The sequence below is a fragment of the Sceloporus undulatus genome, chromosome 6 (assembly GCF_019175285.1).
Source record: "Sceloporus undulatus isolate JIND9_A2432 ecotype Alabama chromosome 6, SceUnd_v1.1, whole genome shotgun sequence".
Taxonomy (NCBI): domain Eukaryota; kingdom Metazoa; phylum Chordata; class Lepidosauria; order Squamata; family Phrynosomatidae; genus Sceloporus; species Sceloporus undulatus.
In genome coordinates, this window is record NC_056527.1 from 41,347,984 (window position 1) to 41,363,617 (window position 15,634).

The 15,634-nt window shown below is 40.1% G+C and overlaps 1 protein-coding gene across 1 annotated transcript in view; it reads right to left on the bottom strand.

Moving 5' to 3' along the window:
- OSBPL3 (oxysterol binding protein like 3) overlaps positions 1-15,634 on the bottom strand; it is an 87,689-nt gene that overhangs the window by 10,170 nt on the left and 61,885 nt on the right. Inside the window, 6 exon segments of the mRNA XM_042474699.1 lie at positions 887-950; positions 5,117-5,254; positions 6,850-7,100; positions 9,372-9,474; positions 9,999-10,133; positions 15,343-15,450. Coding sequence (XP_042330633.1) covers positions 887-950; positions 5,117-5,254; positions 6,850-7,100; positions 9,372-9,474; positions 9,999-10,133; positions 15,343-15,450 — 799 coding nt within the window.

The window sequence follows — 15,634 nt, forward strand, 5'->3', positions numbered from 1 at the left end:
AATATTTACTGAATTATTTTAATTTTGTCAATGTATAAGTGATATGATGTAGACATAGTACGACTCTCCCCAGTGTGCTGTACAATTGTAAAACAAATACAGCCAAACTGTAATAAATGAAAATAATAATGTCAAAAGAAATGCTAGCAAAAGTTTGCAAAACAATAAAAGCATACTGGATGGCTCTGTCTAAAACCATAATCAACATGTGGCACTGAGGCATAAAGGATAACACCAAGCACTAGGAGAGATCTGTTATCTGCCTAACATCAGGTGGTATGGGGGTCCATAGATTAAGAACAATGGCTTTCCAGAATGCTTATGCAAAAGGTAACTGTCTTTCCATTCAGTTTCCTATAATCTCCTAAATGTTGTTCCAATAAAAATTCAATTCAATGAACCTTATATCCATGTAGTAGTTGAACTGCGTCCCTCCTTTCAATTTAAATACAGTATTTTGAGGGGAGGGGGGAAATAGGTTTATTCCTCTATTGGTTTGCCTAAAAAGCAGGAGAACCCGAGCCTGTATACCATGCTCTTCTTTTGTAAAGAAGAACAAACACACAGTTATAGATACTAATCTTGTTAAATTGTATTCCCTTCACATATCATTTCTGGTCTGTTTCTAGTCTATATTTATAAGAGACTATACATTTCTAAAAGTATCTTACCAACTCAGAGTAGATCTGTCATGGTTCCATAATTATGGATAGCAAACAAAATTCCATGAACAATTGATGTATTCTAAGGTGAGTTGCCTTTCCATGTAATCTATGAAATGTATAACTTTGTCATGGTGTGCACAATAACATTGCCTCCTTTTGAGCTTGCAGATTTAGTTCATTTTTCTTAAATGGTGGCAATAAATTATAAATTAAAGAGTTACCTTGCCAAAACATGAAGTTATTAGATTCAGCATGACATGCAGATATAGGTGGATGATGACTGACCTAACAAAAAGAGGAAAAGGTTACAATTAGTTACACATTTTAAAAATTACTCATATTTCTCTCATAAATTTTTGAAATGGTTTCATTTTCCTCTCAGTACTATTACTCTAAAGGCTCCTAATCTTGGAAGTTGAGCAGAGTCAGCCCTGCTTAGTACTTGGATGGGAGACTGCCAATAAATGCCAGGTGCTGTATGCTTTACAGCAAAGGAACTGGCAAAACCACCTGAGCATTCCTTGCCTAAGAAAACCCTATGGAATTCATGGGGTTGCTATAAGTCAGCAGGTGACTTGAAGGCACATATAAACATGGTGTTGACCACAAGAGGGAGCTTGTAAAATTAAAAACAGCGATGACTAAAAGTACAACTAGAAGGCTGGCTAAAGATGGCTCCTAAAAACATACAGGGAGTTGTGAAATTCATTCAAATTTGTAAACCTGTTTGTTAATATGAATTCATAATTTGACTACAACGTAGAAGTTAAACAAAGGGCAAGGAGGTTGGGTAGTTGGGAAAGAACTTTAAGAAGACCGAAGATCACATCTATAGAAAAGTCAAATAACAGAAGACGCTTGATTCTCCCACTGCAGTCCAAATGCTGAATACCCAACACTCCATTAACTCCATCAAAAGTTGAATCTGAAATGGGGAAGAGAGGCTACTGGATTACAACACAAGGAGCTCTTCTTGACTCTTTAACTTACATTATTGACTAAAACATTTCCACATTATCTGCTCTGTGTCTGCTTTGAATCAGTTAGGTTGCAAAATGTGGAGAAAGGAAATTTCAGATACCAGACTGCATCGACATACATAAACAGGGAGGAGATCCCAGAAAAAGTAAAGCTTCATTTGGCAAAGAATGTCATTTAGCAAGGAATAAGCTACAGACTCAGAAAACCAAGTGATATATTTCCTGCTAAGGCCAAGTATGTGCTATTTCAGATCTTATTTCTGTCTTCATTGCTTTCAGCATTGAGATTTTTCAGGCTTCTGTCTAGACAATTCCCTTTTGGATGGCCATTAACTTTGATACAGTTTGTCTGAAACCCAAGTTAGATGCACTGTGTTCTCCACAGTACCTCTACTCCTGTACCACCACTAAAAATGCCAATAAGTGCCTCTGTATATGCTTCCAAGCCTTATCCTTCAAGGAGTGTTCTCTTAGACATTCTCTCCATTTTTCTTGGCAAATGAATCCCTAAGGTGGCAACTCTGACATCCAAAGAGTATCTGCATGGATATAGAAAGAGGAATGAGTCTAAGACTGCTTAGAACAATTTAAGATGTTTTGAGAACTAGGTGACACCACTGGCAGCTATTGTTGACTGGTGCTATGTTACCCATTACTCAGCAAGTCTATCATGTTACTAGTTCAATGTTATTTATACCATTATGTATCTGATAATCTTTAATTACCTTAAAATAGGTATTCCAAAGAACCCTGGTTATGCAATACACGTGGAAAGACACATTACCATGCACTTCTAGGGAGTGGGCTGTGTTCCTAGCACTTCTATCCTCGGGTACAATGCCTGGCCCTGCAGCATGTCCAACACTGGGGGCAGAGCCAGAAGTCTGACCCTGCTCCCCAGAACTTGTAAGATGTTCACTTCATACAAGTAACTGGGCATATTACTCATTTTGCACATTTCAATGAATGTCATGTTTCACTTTCAATAAGTAATTAAGGAAATTTATAAGCTCCATCCTATGCTCCAGTCAGAAACTTCTTAGGAAGCAAAGGGTTATAATGCAAGAACAGTCAAGCAGTCCATTCAGTCCAGGTTAGTCACATATTATCCAACCTGACCACAAAAGGGTGGTCAGCAGGTCCAGGAGTCGTTATAATAAGTCAGCAATCCAGATACCAGTAAATGGAGCTGTCCAGTCCAAGGTCAAGGAAATATGAATGTCAGAGTACAGTCAATCACCCAGATAAGAAAGTTGTGAACAACAAAGACAGTGGGAACTGCTGGGAGATTTATAGGAAGCTCTCTCAACAATACCAGGTGCCTATTTAATCAGCATCTCCCATTTAACAGCCAGTGAGATTGGCATTTATCTCTTCATTGCTCAACAAGGATAGGGGCATGTCTCCAATATCTGCCATCTCCCACTGGTGAGGAGGGAACCCTACTGCCTCGCCCTCTGCCTCCTGGTACTCAAGAGACCCCTTCATTATCAAGAGCAACAGATTCCTGGAAAGCTGCTACCTCCTTCTCCTCTTTGTTTGAATCATGGGGTGAGTTATGACAAGCTGACTCTTGCAGCCTTCAAGGTATACTGCCAAAACTCACAAACCCATTTGCTAAACTCTATTTCACTAACATTGTATGGAGATTCCTTTAACACAAACACACTCAGAATGGCTTTTGGAAGGTTCCTGGGTTGCTTAAGCCTGACTGAAATTGCAGAAGAAGAGGCTGTATGGACTGGCATTATACGCTGGCCTCGGGGCAGAGTGGGGGTATGGCATCTGCATGACACACGCCCCAATGCTGCCATCATGCTATGCACCTGATCGCACAGTGGGTGGCATCATGGCACTGTGTCCAGATGACGCAGCACCAAAAGGAGCAGCATAAAGTGCTGTGGCAGCAGCAAAGGTGCCTTTTCCCCAGTGCAAAAAGGAGCGGCATTTTGCCATTCCTTTTAATGTCAGGGAAAGGCCGGATTGGGGCCACGGCATGTAGCTGCCATGGCTGCAATCCAGCACTGAAAAGGGCGGCAGCAGGCCACTCCAAAGGGGCAGTCTGTTTAGCCCATTAGGTGTTCGTGCCAAATAGAATTGAGCGTCTGGAATACCGGAAACTCTGGGGTGGTATTAAACAAAGCAGTAAAATTTATAAGTTTTTAAATCTGATACTTAAACACTTAGTTATAGAATGATATGAAAGGAAAATGGCCTCAATTTAAGATCATAGCATTTTAAACATAATACCAATAACAAAATACATTCATTTGAGAGAAAGGCTGCACACCCAATTTCTTTTCAGATGTCTGTAGTTCTCCCTGCCTCATTTTTAAAAACAAACAAAACCATGCTTCTTTGGACTTTGATCTATGGTTGGCAATTGGGCTGCATTACTACTGTGGAGCTGAAAGATGTAAAACAGAATGGATTAAACCCAATAGTGCCCTCCTGTTCATAGAAGTGCCTTTCTGTTGTCATGGTAGGGATTTTATTTTATTTTATAAATGTATATACCACAATGGAATACACTGTCTTGGAGTGTAGTGGAATCTCCATCTTTGGAGGTCTTTAAACAGAAATTGGATGGCCAGCTCTTGGGAGTGCTTCGACTGTGTCTTCCTGCATGGCATGGAGTTCTGTAATTCTATTTAAAAGAATATTTCCAGGGGCAATTCACAAAGGCAATAACAAGAATGAAATTGGAAAGCAACAATAAAACATCAACTGTCAATAAAGAAAATACAAACTAGCTGATAAACCAAAGCTATATGCATTGGTACTAAACAATATATGGGAAGAGTGTCTCAGAAGGCAGAATTAAGTAAGTGAGGCCCTCACTCCAGAAGTCCCTAAGCACCATTAGCCTTGCTTCAGATGGTGGAGCATTTGTTGGAAGACCTCTGAAAGGAGATATCGATTTGTGAGCAGGCCAATATGGGAGCAGATGATCTTCAGTCTGTGTAGGAATGCAAGCTGTGAAAGAGTTCTAGAGAGAAGCAAAAACTCTTTCAACTGTGCTTAGTGATGGATTAGAAATTAGTGTTACTATGTAAGCACCTCTGATGTGTTCCTAACAGCTAGTACCAGTTAGTAACCTAGCAGCAGCAGCTGTATTTTGGGCTAACTTCACTTTTCTGCTAGTAATAACAACAATCATCAAAGTTATATGCAAATTGTTCTAATTACAACCAAGAATATTCTTTAAATTACCATAGACCTCCAACATATTCTGTATTCCTAATGGGGTTATCAGTGCCAACATAAAGCCTGATCACTATTTAGTCACTACACTGCATTCCAGTCTTCACAAGCCTGAATAGGTGTGGACCTTCAATGCTCATGAAACTGGAAATGAGCACCTCAACATTGGTTGAAGAAGTGCCCAGAGACAGCATGAGAGAGACTTCCATGAAAAGATAAAATAAAATGAGCACTTAAAAAAACAAAACAATGGGTGAGTTGTACTACCTGTTCAGAAAAAAACTGGAAACCCTTATCTTCATGGACACATTCATAGGTTTCCCCAAGCACAGGATTAAATGGCTTACTTCCAGCTCGGTAGAAACTGGATGCATAGCCAGAGACAGCAAAAGCAGCCACATATACCTAAAAAAAGAATGTACAGATATATGTTGGTAATTCATAAATGGGTACATCAGTGTCATATCTTGTTACATTTTTAAAAACAATGGAGTTTGGTGCATACACTGACGTCAAATACCATTTTTCTTTGCATTGCAAAGTTTCAGATTTGTGTCTGCAAGCTGGAGCACTATCTTGAGCACAGAAACATGACTCAGTGTTTACAGAATCACTCTAAAGCTTTTCGTTAAGCTGGGAGAAAAACTGGAAATAGGGTAGAATGGATTTTTGGAAAAGTGAAGCATCTGGAGCAAAAGTCATCTTAAAAGAAATCTTAAACTGATTCATCTTCACTTTTTACACACACACACACACTTTCCCCAGACTAATTAGCAGAAACAGCAAAGAATGGCACATCTTTGCCAAGGTTAGAATGAGCTGCCTGTGTGTGGTAATGGTGAAAGTGCTGGACTGGGACTTGGATGATCTGGATTCTGAGCCATAAAAGTTATTAGGTATGTGTGTGTGTGTGTGTGTGTGTGTGTGTGTCTGTGAGGCCAGACACTCTCCCTCAGCCCGACTTACCCTTCAGTAGTGTCATGAGAGTAATGTGGGAAGGAGGACAGCCACACAATTTCACTCTGAGCTCATGAGGAGCAAGGAAGAATATAAATGTAATAAATAAATAATAATAAAGTTTCTGGAATGCACCTTGAATGTTTTGCCTTGTGCTTAAAATGAAGGAAGCACTACAAATGTACATTGTGCTGTCTGTGGTTATCTGAGCACCAGGATAAATAGCTTATGGGAGGCGAATTTGAAGAAACATAACAAAGGCTGCAGGAGAATTAGGACCAGTTTACAAATTATTGCATACAGCACACAGATTATTTTAGGCAGCCCAGAACAAACAATGTTAGTACATCAAATTAGATGAGAACAGAAATATCTGGATGCATTTCCTATATCCATTTTAGTAGATTTATATAACAGTAATGATTCTCTCATATGAGGTGGGTGTGGGGTTAACTTCTCCCCTCTGCACTGCAATTCTTTACTGTCATCTATGTTGGCTTGTGCCGCTGTGGGTTTGCAATCCAAGAACATTTGGAGGGCCAGATGATTCCCATCTCTGCAACAGAGAAGGTCTATCAATTATTAGCACTTCTTAGAAAATGAGACACATACATTGCCTTTGCAAAAATTTCTTGCACAACTTTATACCATTCCATCTTATTTTTAGAGCAATGTCAGATGGTAGAGTTCTCCTGAGTGGCACAGACTTACTTTTGCAACCTTCACGAGTATACCACTGCCTTTTGAAAAGTTGTGGGTAAGCTATCCATGAACTAGCAAGAAGGTTCAAATATCAGTATTTTCCTTTTTTGCTTCTTAACTGCTCTCCTTTTCAGTATAGCAAGGAAAGGAAAATAAGCTGAATAGGGCACATACACACATGTACCTCCAAAATGAAGCAGGGTCACAAGCTTAACAAAGTAGGAGTCTAATAATATGGGATTTGTACTGAGGCTTCCCTCCATAAGACACATGATCAGTCATGTGCCTGAATGTTTTCAGAAAAAGAAAAGGAGTTGCTCCAGAATACAATTGTTTCTTACCATCCTTTCAAACATATCTGGTGTATGTGCTGCCTTGTCCAGCAATTCACTATACTCCAGTTCTTCACAGAGTCGCTGCAGAGTGTTCAGAGGTTCATTCAACTCAACTGGCATAGCCACCTTGGAGAGATCTTTCCCTATATTGTTCCGCAAAATATTCCAGAGGCTGATGTTGCTTGTGTTGGGGCATGGAGCTGGCAAACATGTTCTCCGCTTGGAATGACTTTCGATACTGCCATCAGGAACACAGTCTAGGAGACAGAGGTTAGATTACATTTGAACTAAAGAAGAGATGTAATGGGCCAGACAAAAGCCTATTTGCAGTTTTAGCAGTAATTAAGACTCTCTTCCATAATAAAGACACAATCAGCATTTGTTGAGATAAAACAGGCCACACATTTAATTGACTACAGCTGAAGAAGCCTTGCCCCAACATGGGTCCAGATCTAGGCAGTGGTTGAACTACCTGCCAATTGATGAAAGCTAATCACCCAGCCTATCTGAAATGATGGGCATGGGATTCCACATGACTGGAAGCCACTGAGCTGTTTCCCTGCCACCTGGGAGTAGGATGGGGTTATATGCCTCTGAGCTGGGCATGACCCTGGTTGCTCACATATCCACATTCTGTCTGGGCCCAGTCTCCCCCCAGTGAATCAAGGCCAAATGCTAAAAAGCACAACATTCTGACAAAATTAAAAATGCAACACAGATTAAAATGTGCCACAAAACAAAAATGCAAAACCCTTAATAGGAATAGAGGGAGAGAGGCGATGAATCTACCAAACTGATTGGTGAGGGGAGCATTAGAACCTGGCATCTAGCCAGGATGCAGACAGGAGTGAAAACTGTGCTTTTGGTTTCTCTGCCTGCCTGCCAGCCAGCCAACCAGACAAGGATGGTTTTCCCACCCTTTTTTAAGAATTCACATAAACTTTACAAGTTCTTGGAAACTGAAATGTTTCTGGCGGCAGAGAAGATGGTGCCTATCTAGCTTTGCTTCAGTGTGAGCTGCAAGTTGAGCTCTCTAGTATACCTGGGAATGCTCCCAGTCCAACAACTTGGACTTCCTGGCCTTCAGGCTTGACTCTCTGGCTCAGAAATAAGCCAATTTTTAATAGCTGGAGGACTTGCATTCCTTTCTGACTTATCTTCCAGAAAACACATTGGAATGATGGGCAGGAACTAAGCTACATCTACACCGATTTCACACATATTCATCCATCTACTCTCTATTCCACCCTTATTTCTCATTTTGTTTTGTCTTATCTACCCCTTCTTCCTCCCTCCATGTGGAGCAATTAGGCCTATTAAAAAGTCCCATTTACATGGAAGACACATTGAGAATGGTAGACTTACAATTTCCCTCCACTGCTACTTTCCTAAGCACAACTAGTTTAGGAAAACAGTTTTCTGAGCCTAGATTATGGTACAGGTATGAATGTAATTTTTCAGCATGGCAGCACACAGAGAGGTAAGGACTAATATTTCCTCCTCGGCTCCTTTATCCCCAAATTTCTCTCTGCAGAAAGTAGGCTTAGGAAATAAACACTCCTATTTACACAAATGAGACCTTTTGCGCCAAGCTGCATGGGAAGGTGGGAAGTGAGAAGGTACTCTTAAATCAAGGACTCTAATCCAGTGCATAGGAGGACTAAAAGCTTCCTCACTTAGGCATAGTGTCCCCTCATCGCTTCATTTTTAAAACTTGCCCTCACAGCCATGAATCCCTCCTCACTCAGTACAAGAATGTAATTTTATTTCAGCTTTAAAAATAATATTTGTGTTTTTAATCAGAAATCAGAGTTCTTGCACTGGAGATGTGTAGCATAGGGCTACAGACTATCAAAGATACTGCACTAATTGCCTGCTCCAGACAGTGGACAAAAAACCCCAGAAGTACCAATTACAGAATGCTTTATCCATTTTAAAGCAATATTTTTATTGCAGGGATTGTTTATAGCTTTGATAGCTCTGGACAATTCAATTTGCTTTGCCTCCTTCATGTACAAAGTACAGCAGAAAAAAACCAAACCACAACAAAAAAGAGCAGAAATAATCATTGAACAGAAGGATTGCCTGGAGAGAATACATTTGGACTTTGTGTAAAAAAAGGAGCCAAGAATGGCTGCATATTTGCAGTGATAGGAATATACAGAAGGACTAGGACTCTGGGAAACTAGGGTTTGAATCCTAGCACTGCCATAATATGGTTGCCATAAATCAGAGTTAACTTGAAGGCACGTAATGAAAGTTCTCACTTGAGTGCCATAGCCCACGTATGGAGGGCAAGTGAACTCTGAAAAAAGGGAGTGGAAGGGACAGAAAAATGCAACTTCATTTCATTCTGTGCTCATTTCCCACATGAGAACAGGTGACCACAGATCTTTTCACCACTGCAAAACAGCTCATTAAAAGGAAATGCAGCCCTTAATCTGTCTGAATCTTAATTCTTGCATTACCAGTTACCAAGAAAAAAGAAAGAAAGAAAATTCTGTGAAGAAGATAAATCATTTTTTTACCATTCCTGCCAAGGGTTTGCCTTTCACTCTCTATGTCATTACTTAGGTTGTCTTCAGAGATGTTATCACTTACATCGCTGGCATATGACTCATCATCAGATACCTGAGGAGAAAGAAAATATGCTTTCATTCTGATTGAAAGAGTGAGTGTGTATGTGGAAACCCTTATACGTTCATCACACTGAAACATTTGGGAAACTCACAAAGCAGATAAAAATAGGCCACAGTCTGGAGACGGCAGCAACAGAATGACATTGTAGCATCTGTTATGAACTGTTTGCCAAGAGCAATGGGGGGGGGGAACCCTAAATATGCAATTGAAAAAAAAATCCTTGCAACATTTTTCAGACTGACACAGGGAAAATCAAATTCAAGCATATGGTACCTTAAGTTTGTATCTGGTTATATCTGACTGAGCAGCATTTCCTGTATTCATTTCCCACCCTTCTGTCTTAAAAATACTTTTAAAAACAAACAGTACCAAACAACTGTGTATGGTATGCTCAAATGTGAGCAACATGTCACTTGCTGTGCTTGGACTGCAATTAGTATATTAAGACAGTAAAGGTCAGACAAGTTTGGAACAAAACAACATGAAACTAATGCTTCTGACATGAGCACCCAGACCTCATTTTCTGAAGAGCTGGCAGACAGCAGGACTTCCTGTGCATCAAAAAACTCAGTGAGAGAATCTGTTATAGACAGGCGACTTTCGTTGGAGAGCTGGTGAACCAGACCCCGGTTTTCATCTTCTGAATTCTCCTGAAATGGAGATGGAAAAGGATTTTAAGTATATTGTTCAGCATGAGCTATACTCTTAACTAGTACAGTAAATACCTAAACATTCGGAGGAATTTCCTGACAGTAAGAGCCATTTGACAGTGGAATACACTGTCTTCGAGAACAATGGCATCCCCTTCTTTGAAAGTTTTTAAACAGAGGCTGGAATGTCATCTGTTGGGCATGCTTTGATTGTGTATTCCTGAAAGGCAGAGGGTTGGAATGGATGGCCTTTGTGGTCTTGTCCAACTCTATGGTTCTACTGTTAAGTCAAGGCTGGGAAGGTTGTGGCCCACCCAGATGTTATCAGACTGGAATTGCAGACATTCCTCACCATTGTTTAGGCCAGCTAGGGCTGCTGGGAGTTGCAGCTCAACAACATCGGGGTGCACCAATTCAAAGCACATGCATTAGCACATCTGTCCTGATAGTGACATATAAACAGTCTCACTAGACTTTTCTGGGATGTTACTTCAGATAGCTTAAGGGGGATGGGGAGGGGAAAAAGACATCCCCCAAAACAGTGAGATGTTGTTTGCTTGGTTTAAAATAGTATCTGCTACTTGTGAGGGTATACTAATACTCCAGCAAGGCCCATCTTTTTATGAAGACATGGAGCACTCATTATCACAAGGTTGGTCCTATGTTTCGGGTGAACATCAGGTAGTAAATATTGGAGAACAGCAAGGACAGTCTTCCCAGCTGTTCCTCATGAACTCTCCATATACCACACACACTTTCTGGACAACCTAAACTTATCTTTCTCCCTCAAGTATGGTAACAGACACGTTCCATCACCTCTTGAAGTAAGATTCAACTGCCAGTTCAGCTGGCATCAGTATATGACCCGCTAAGGTCACACTATCTTTTATTTCACTTCAGGCAGAATATTTTGGGTGAGCCTTTCACTTTCAGTACAAACAGTGAGAAAACTGTGAGGGCAATGGGAGTGAAAGAGGTAGACTCCATGGGCATATCAGAAGTCAAAAACTGGCCTGATACACAGAGACTTAATAATGTTCCAGGAACATAAGACTTATGCAGTAAAGTTATGTTTATTTTATTTTAGAGTAGCAAAGCACAGAACTAAGCATCACATGAAGAAAAAGTGTACACATTGCCCAAAAGATAGTAACTAGAATATAGTGCTCCTGATCTATATTTTGTGGATTCAACAAGCTTAAACATTACCATCTCTTCATCTATTAGGTGGTGTATTGTATTTTACAAAGAAGATGATATAACAGTTTTGCCTAGTTGCCCCCCTTGCGCCGAGTTTGGTGTTTTCTGCTCCTCACCACACGTACATAAAAGGTTAGAAAAACGTAGCCTTGTGGCAGTTATAACATTAACCAGCAAAATCATTTGTGGACTATAGGCCATTTCTTCACATGCAAAAATAATATGCTGAAATAAGTTAGGCGGGTTACAAACCGCCACTTGGGACGTCCTCAGGACGGCCCAGTTTAAAAAAGGGGCATCTCTTCCAGACGCCCTTATTCCTGTTACGGACTCTGTCCGTAACAAATGGTGGCGGCCGTTCCACATGGCCGCCGCCATCTTGACGTAACGGATGCTGTGCGTCCACACGTCGCGCGGCGCTTATGACACCGTGAGGGCGCCATTGGCGCCTCGCGGCGTCATGAGCGCACCGCCAGAAGAAGCTCCATTTTGGAGCTCCTTTTTTGCTCCGTAAGGGAGCAGCGTGGTTTGGCTGCGGCGGCTCCCTTGCGGAGCAAACAGCAGCGCCAGGAGACTGCCCCAAAGCGGCGGTTTGTAATGCCTCCCAGTTAATCTTAAAGCAGCCACATGATTACACTATCCTTCTGTTTTATATTGAAACAGAACAACACTGCCACCCATTTGAATTGCATAAAAAAGCTGCCAGTCTTAGCAATTTCCCCAATGACAACAAAAGCAGCCTGTGATCATTCAATCAATCTGTCCAGCAAAATCATATCCAACAAAGGCAATCATAGGAATGAGCAAAGGAATAAGCACTCATTTTAATGTAATTGCAATGGAAAAGGAGAGCTGAATAGGAAAGAAGGGGGCTCCCTACATAGTCATGGAACGAGGTGAAGTTTCAGTTTGCACAAACCTGTTAGGGATAAAAAACCTGGTGACTATTTTGATATTTTCTTTCCAGCTGAAGATTCTTTAATGCTACAGGTATTTGCTGGAAAGTAAATTTGGTGCAATGCATTTCATCAGCTTTTTGATCAGGAAGTATGCAGCATAACTAGCCAATTTAAACCGACAACCCCCCTCAGTACCCAGAAATTTACATTCTACATGTAAAAATATATTTTCCACTTGATCGTTTTTCCATTTGGTTCTGATAGCTCAGGTCCTTAGCCAACAAGACCTTCATAATGTGTCATTATGAACACTTAGCCCCATAAGCTTTCACTAGTTCAGCAAAATGATTGTCAAGCTGATGCATTCTCAAAAATTTTCAAATCAGTTACTGGGATACTTTTATCATACACACAGAGATTAGCATCAAGGCACACTAACAAAACATGGACCCTGGAATGGAGTTTAGGGGTCCTGAGACCCATCAAGACCATGCTGGTATACAGAGCAACCCCCCTCCCAATTTATTTGGCAAAATTGGATCACCGAGACTCTTATGTAGTTGTGCCTCTTCGAGAATTTATAGTCAGAAGTGAATTGCACTAAGAAATATTGGAAATTATCTGAACAGATTGGGAAATTTTTCCTTTGCATTTTGTATGATCCACACATCCTCAAAATGATTTTAAAATGCTTTGGAATTACACTAGAGAATAAATTTACAACAAGATTCTAATATATGTCATAATGTTTAGCTACAGACTAAAACATCCAAGCTTGGCTGCTATGAATTTTCTCCTTAAATGTCTTTTGTAGCCAGACATAGATTATGATAAAACTGAGGTGAAAACAACTTCTTTAAAAGTCTTTCCTTTCTAAATTATAAAATTAAGAATTCACATTCTCTTCTTTCCAAATTTTATCTTTCAGAGCCCTCAAAATCCATGGCCATCAAGCTGAACACCTTTTTGGGCACTCGTACCTAACCTGTTCATTCTTCAGTTGACAATTTGATGATAGCATTAGAAAGATGCTCCACCAAAAAATAATAAAAATAAAAATAAAAAATGGGGAAAATCTTTGCACCATTTCTTTTTCTTCACAAAACCCAATTTTGTTGGAAGAGAAATAATCATACTACAGTCTCTGGGGATAAAGAATACTGTAGTATTGCTCTTCTGTCTTTAACATTTTAAAATTAATATTGAAGATCCATGAGGCTGAGTCCTATAACTGCATTCCTTCACTTTGAGACAGCTTTGCTATTACTATTCTGGAAGGCATAATTTTAGCAGCGAAATTGCTGAAACAAAGGAACATTTTAGCACAGATCTCAAACCTGAATTACGTGGACTACTATCAATGGCTGAACTCCTACACCAGTGCTACATAGCAGGAATCTCAGAATGCAGAGTCATGTGTACTATATGTTGAATGGAAACATGCAACTGAATGCACAAGTAAGTGTAAAATCAAATAAGCATTTGCATGTGAAATAGCATCCCAAGTGCACTTCAGTTTTCATAACTGTGAACTGATTGTGAACAGTGTGCACCGGACAAAACTGGCTGGCCAACTGCTTCTGTGACAGGGTGACCAGATGTCCTCCTTTTCCAGGACATGCCCTACAGTTCGATGATTATGTCTGCAAATGGGCCTGTTTCATATGTCTATATGTATTTTCAGATACTACTGCATGGAAGCTGGATAGCCATTTCCAAATAATAAACAAAATAAAATAAACAAAATACAGAAAGATGAACACTCACAAAAATGTTATAGCATAGGAGGGGAGCATTATTTCAGTACTGCTGTAAAGCCTGTATTCTAGAAATGAGAGCCAGTGTGGCATAATGTTGGACTATGACTCTGGAGACAAAGGTTTGATTCTCAGCAATGAAGCCCATTGAATGACCACGGGCAAGTCACATGTTCTCAGCCTCAAGGGAAGGCAATAGCAAACCTTCTCTGAATATATCCTGCCCAGAAAACCCTATGACAGGTTCACCTTAGGGTCACCATAAGTTGGAAACACAACAACAAACTTTAGAAGCATTGTCCATATCCAGAAAAGTTATGTCATTGCACGACTGCCCCTGATTCAGTTTAAGTGCAGACACATGAACTTCCAACCTTTTCTGTCTGGCAGATCATAACACAGTATGTTCCCAAAATTAATCACTGGGATTCATTGACAGTATCCATTTTTAGACAGACTCAATCAATGGGTTAAACTATCCCATATATTTATAGCAATGGCAAATGCATTTCTATATCACTTATCAGTACACTTAAGCACTCACTAAGCAGTTTACAATCTGTAAGCTAATTGCCCCCAAAAAGCTTCTCAAAAACTAAGATATATGTTCTTAATATGTTCTGAATAATTGTACTATTCAATGCATAGAAAGTCGATAGTTAAGTGACACTACACAATCTTCCTACTTTAAGTCTTTCACCATCTGCTGCCATCCATACATGTATCTTCATTCATCTTTATTTTGCAAGCAGCAGATCTCAACTACTCATAACAAACATACAGAAGCAAAAAGGAAAACCAGGCAACTGTCAGTGAAACCTGAGATATGCTTTGCCTTCACAATTTATTCCTCAGAAAGTAACAACCTGGGATGGGTATGTGAGTGTGGACTGTCATATTTTAATGCTTATCTTGGTCACTTTTGTGAAATGCATTTTTCACACATTTTTACACATAAAATATCCTGCTTTACAAAACAGAGCACACTTTGGTCTGTCATTAAATTATTTGGTTTGTGTGTGTGCAGAAGTGGTAACAAAAGGGGCCTGTAGAGAATATGTGAAGTGTTGATGGCACAAACCACTCAATGACACCAAGCAACAGGAAAAGAGTGTTACTGCCAAAGAAACTACAGGGGAAATGAAAGCCTGTTAGCAAAAAGCAGTCAACACATGTTCAGAAATAAAACCAGTCTGTGGGAAGTATTGATGTGCACAGAAACAGGTAATTCATATAAGCATGAGGAAAGAAAGAGCAGGATAGGGTGAAGATGGACAATGGGCATCAGTGGGGCCAGGGAAGGGAGAGGATGAAGCAAGCAGCACTGTAGAAAGACAGGAAATCTATACCCACCTTTGCCAAATCAGGGCTGGATTTTGCATTAGCTGCTGAATCAAGAAGCATAGATTCGGCATGAATTCTGCGTAACCGGTCTTTAAGATCTGTGTTTTGTGCTATGGCCTGAAATATTTAAGACAAAGAAGAAGCACATTTGGGCTGTCAAGGTATCGTGGCTAATGGTACAAAACACAGAGATAACAGAGCTTCATGAAAACCTGGGGAGAAAACGTGGATTCTTTATTGATCTTTCTGCATGCTAAATTATTCAAACAGCATGGTAGCTGCTTAAAGAATGGTGTTGCAG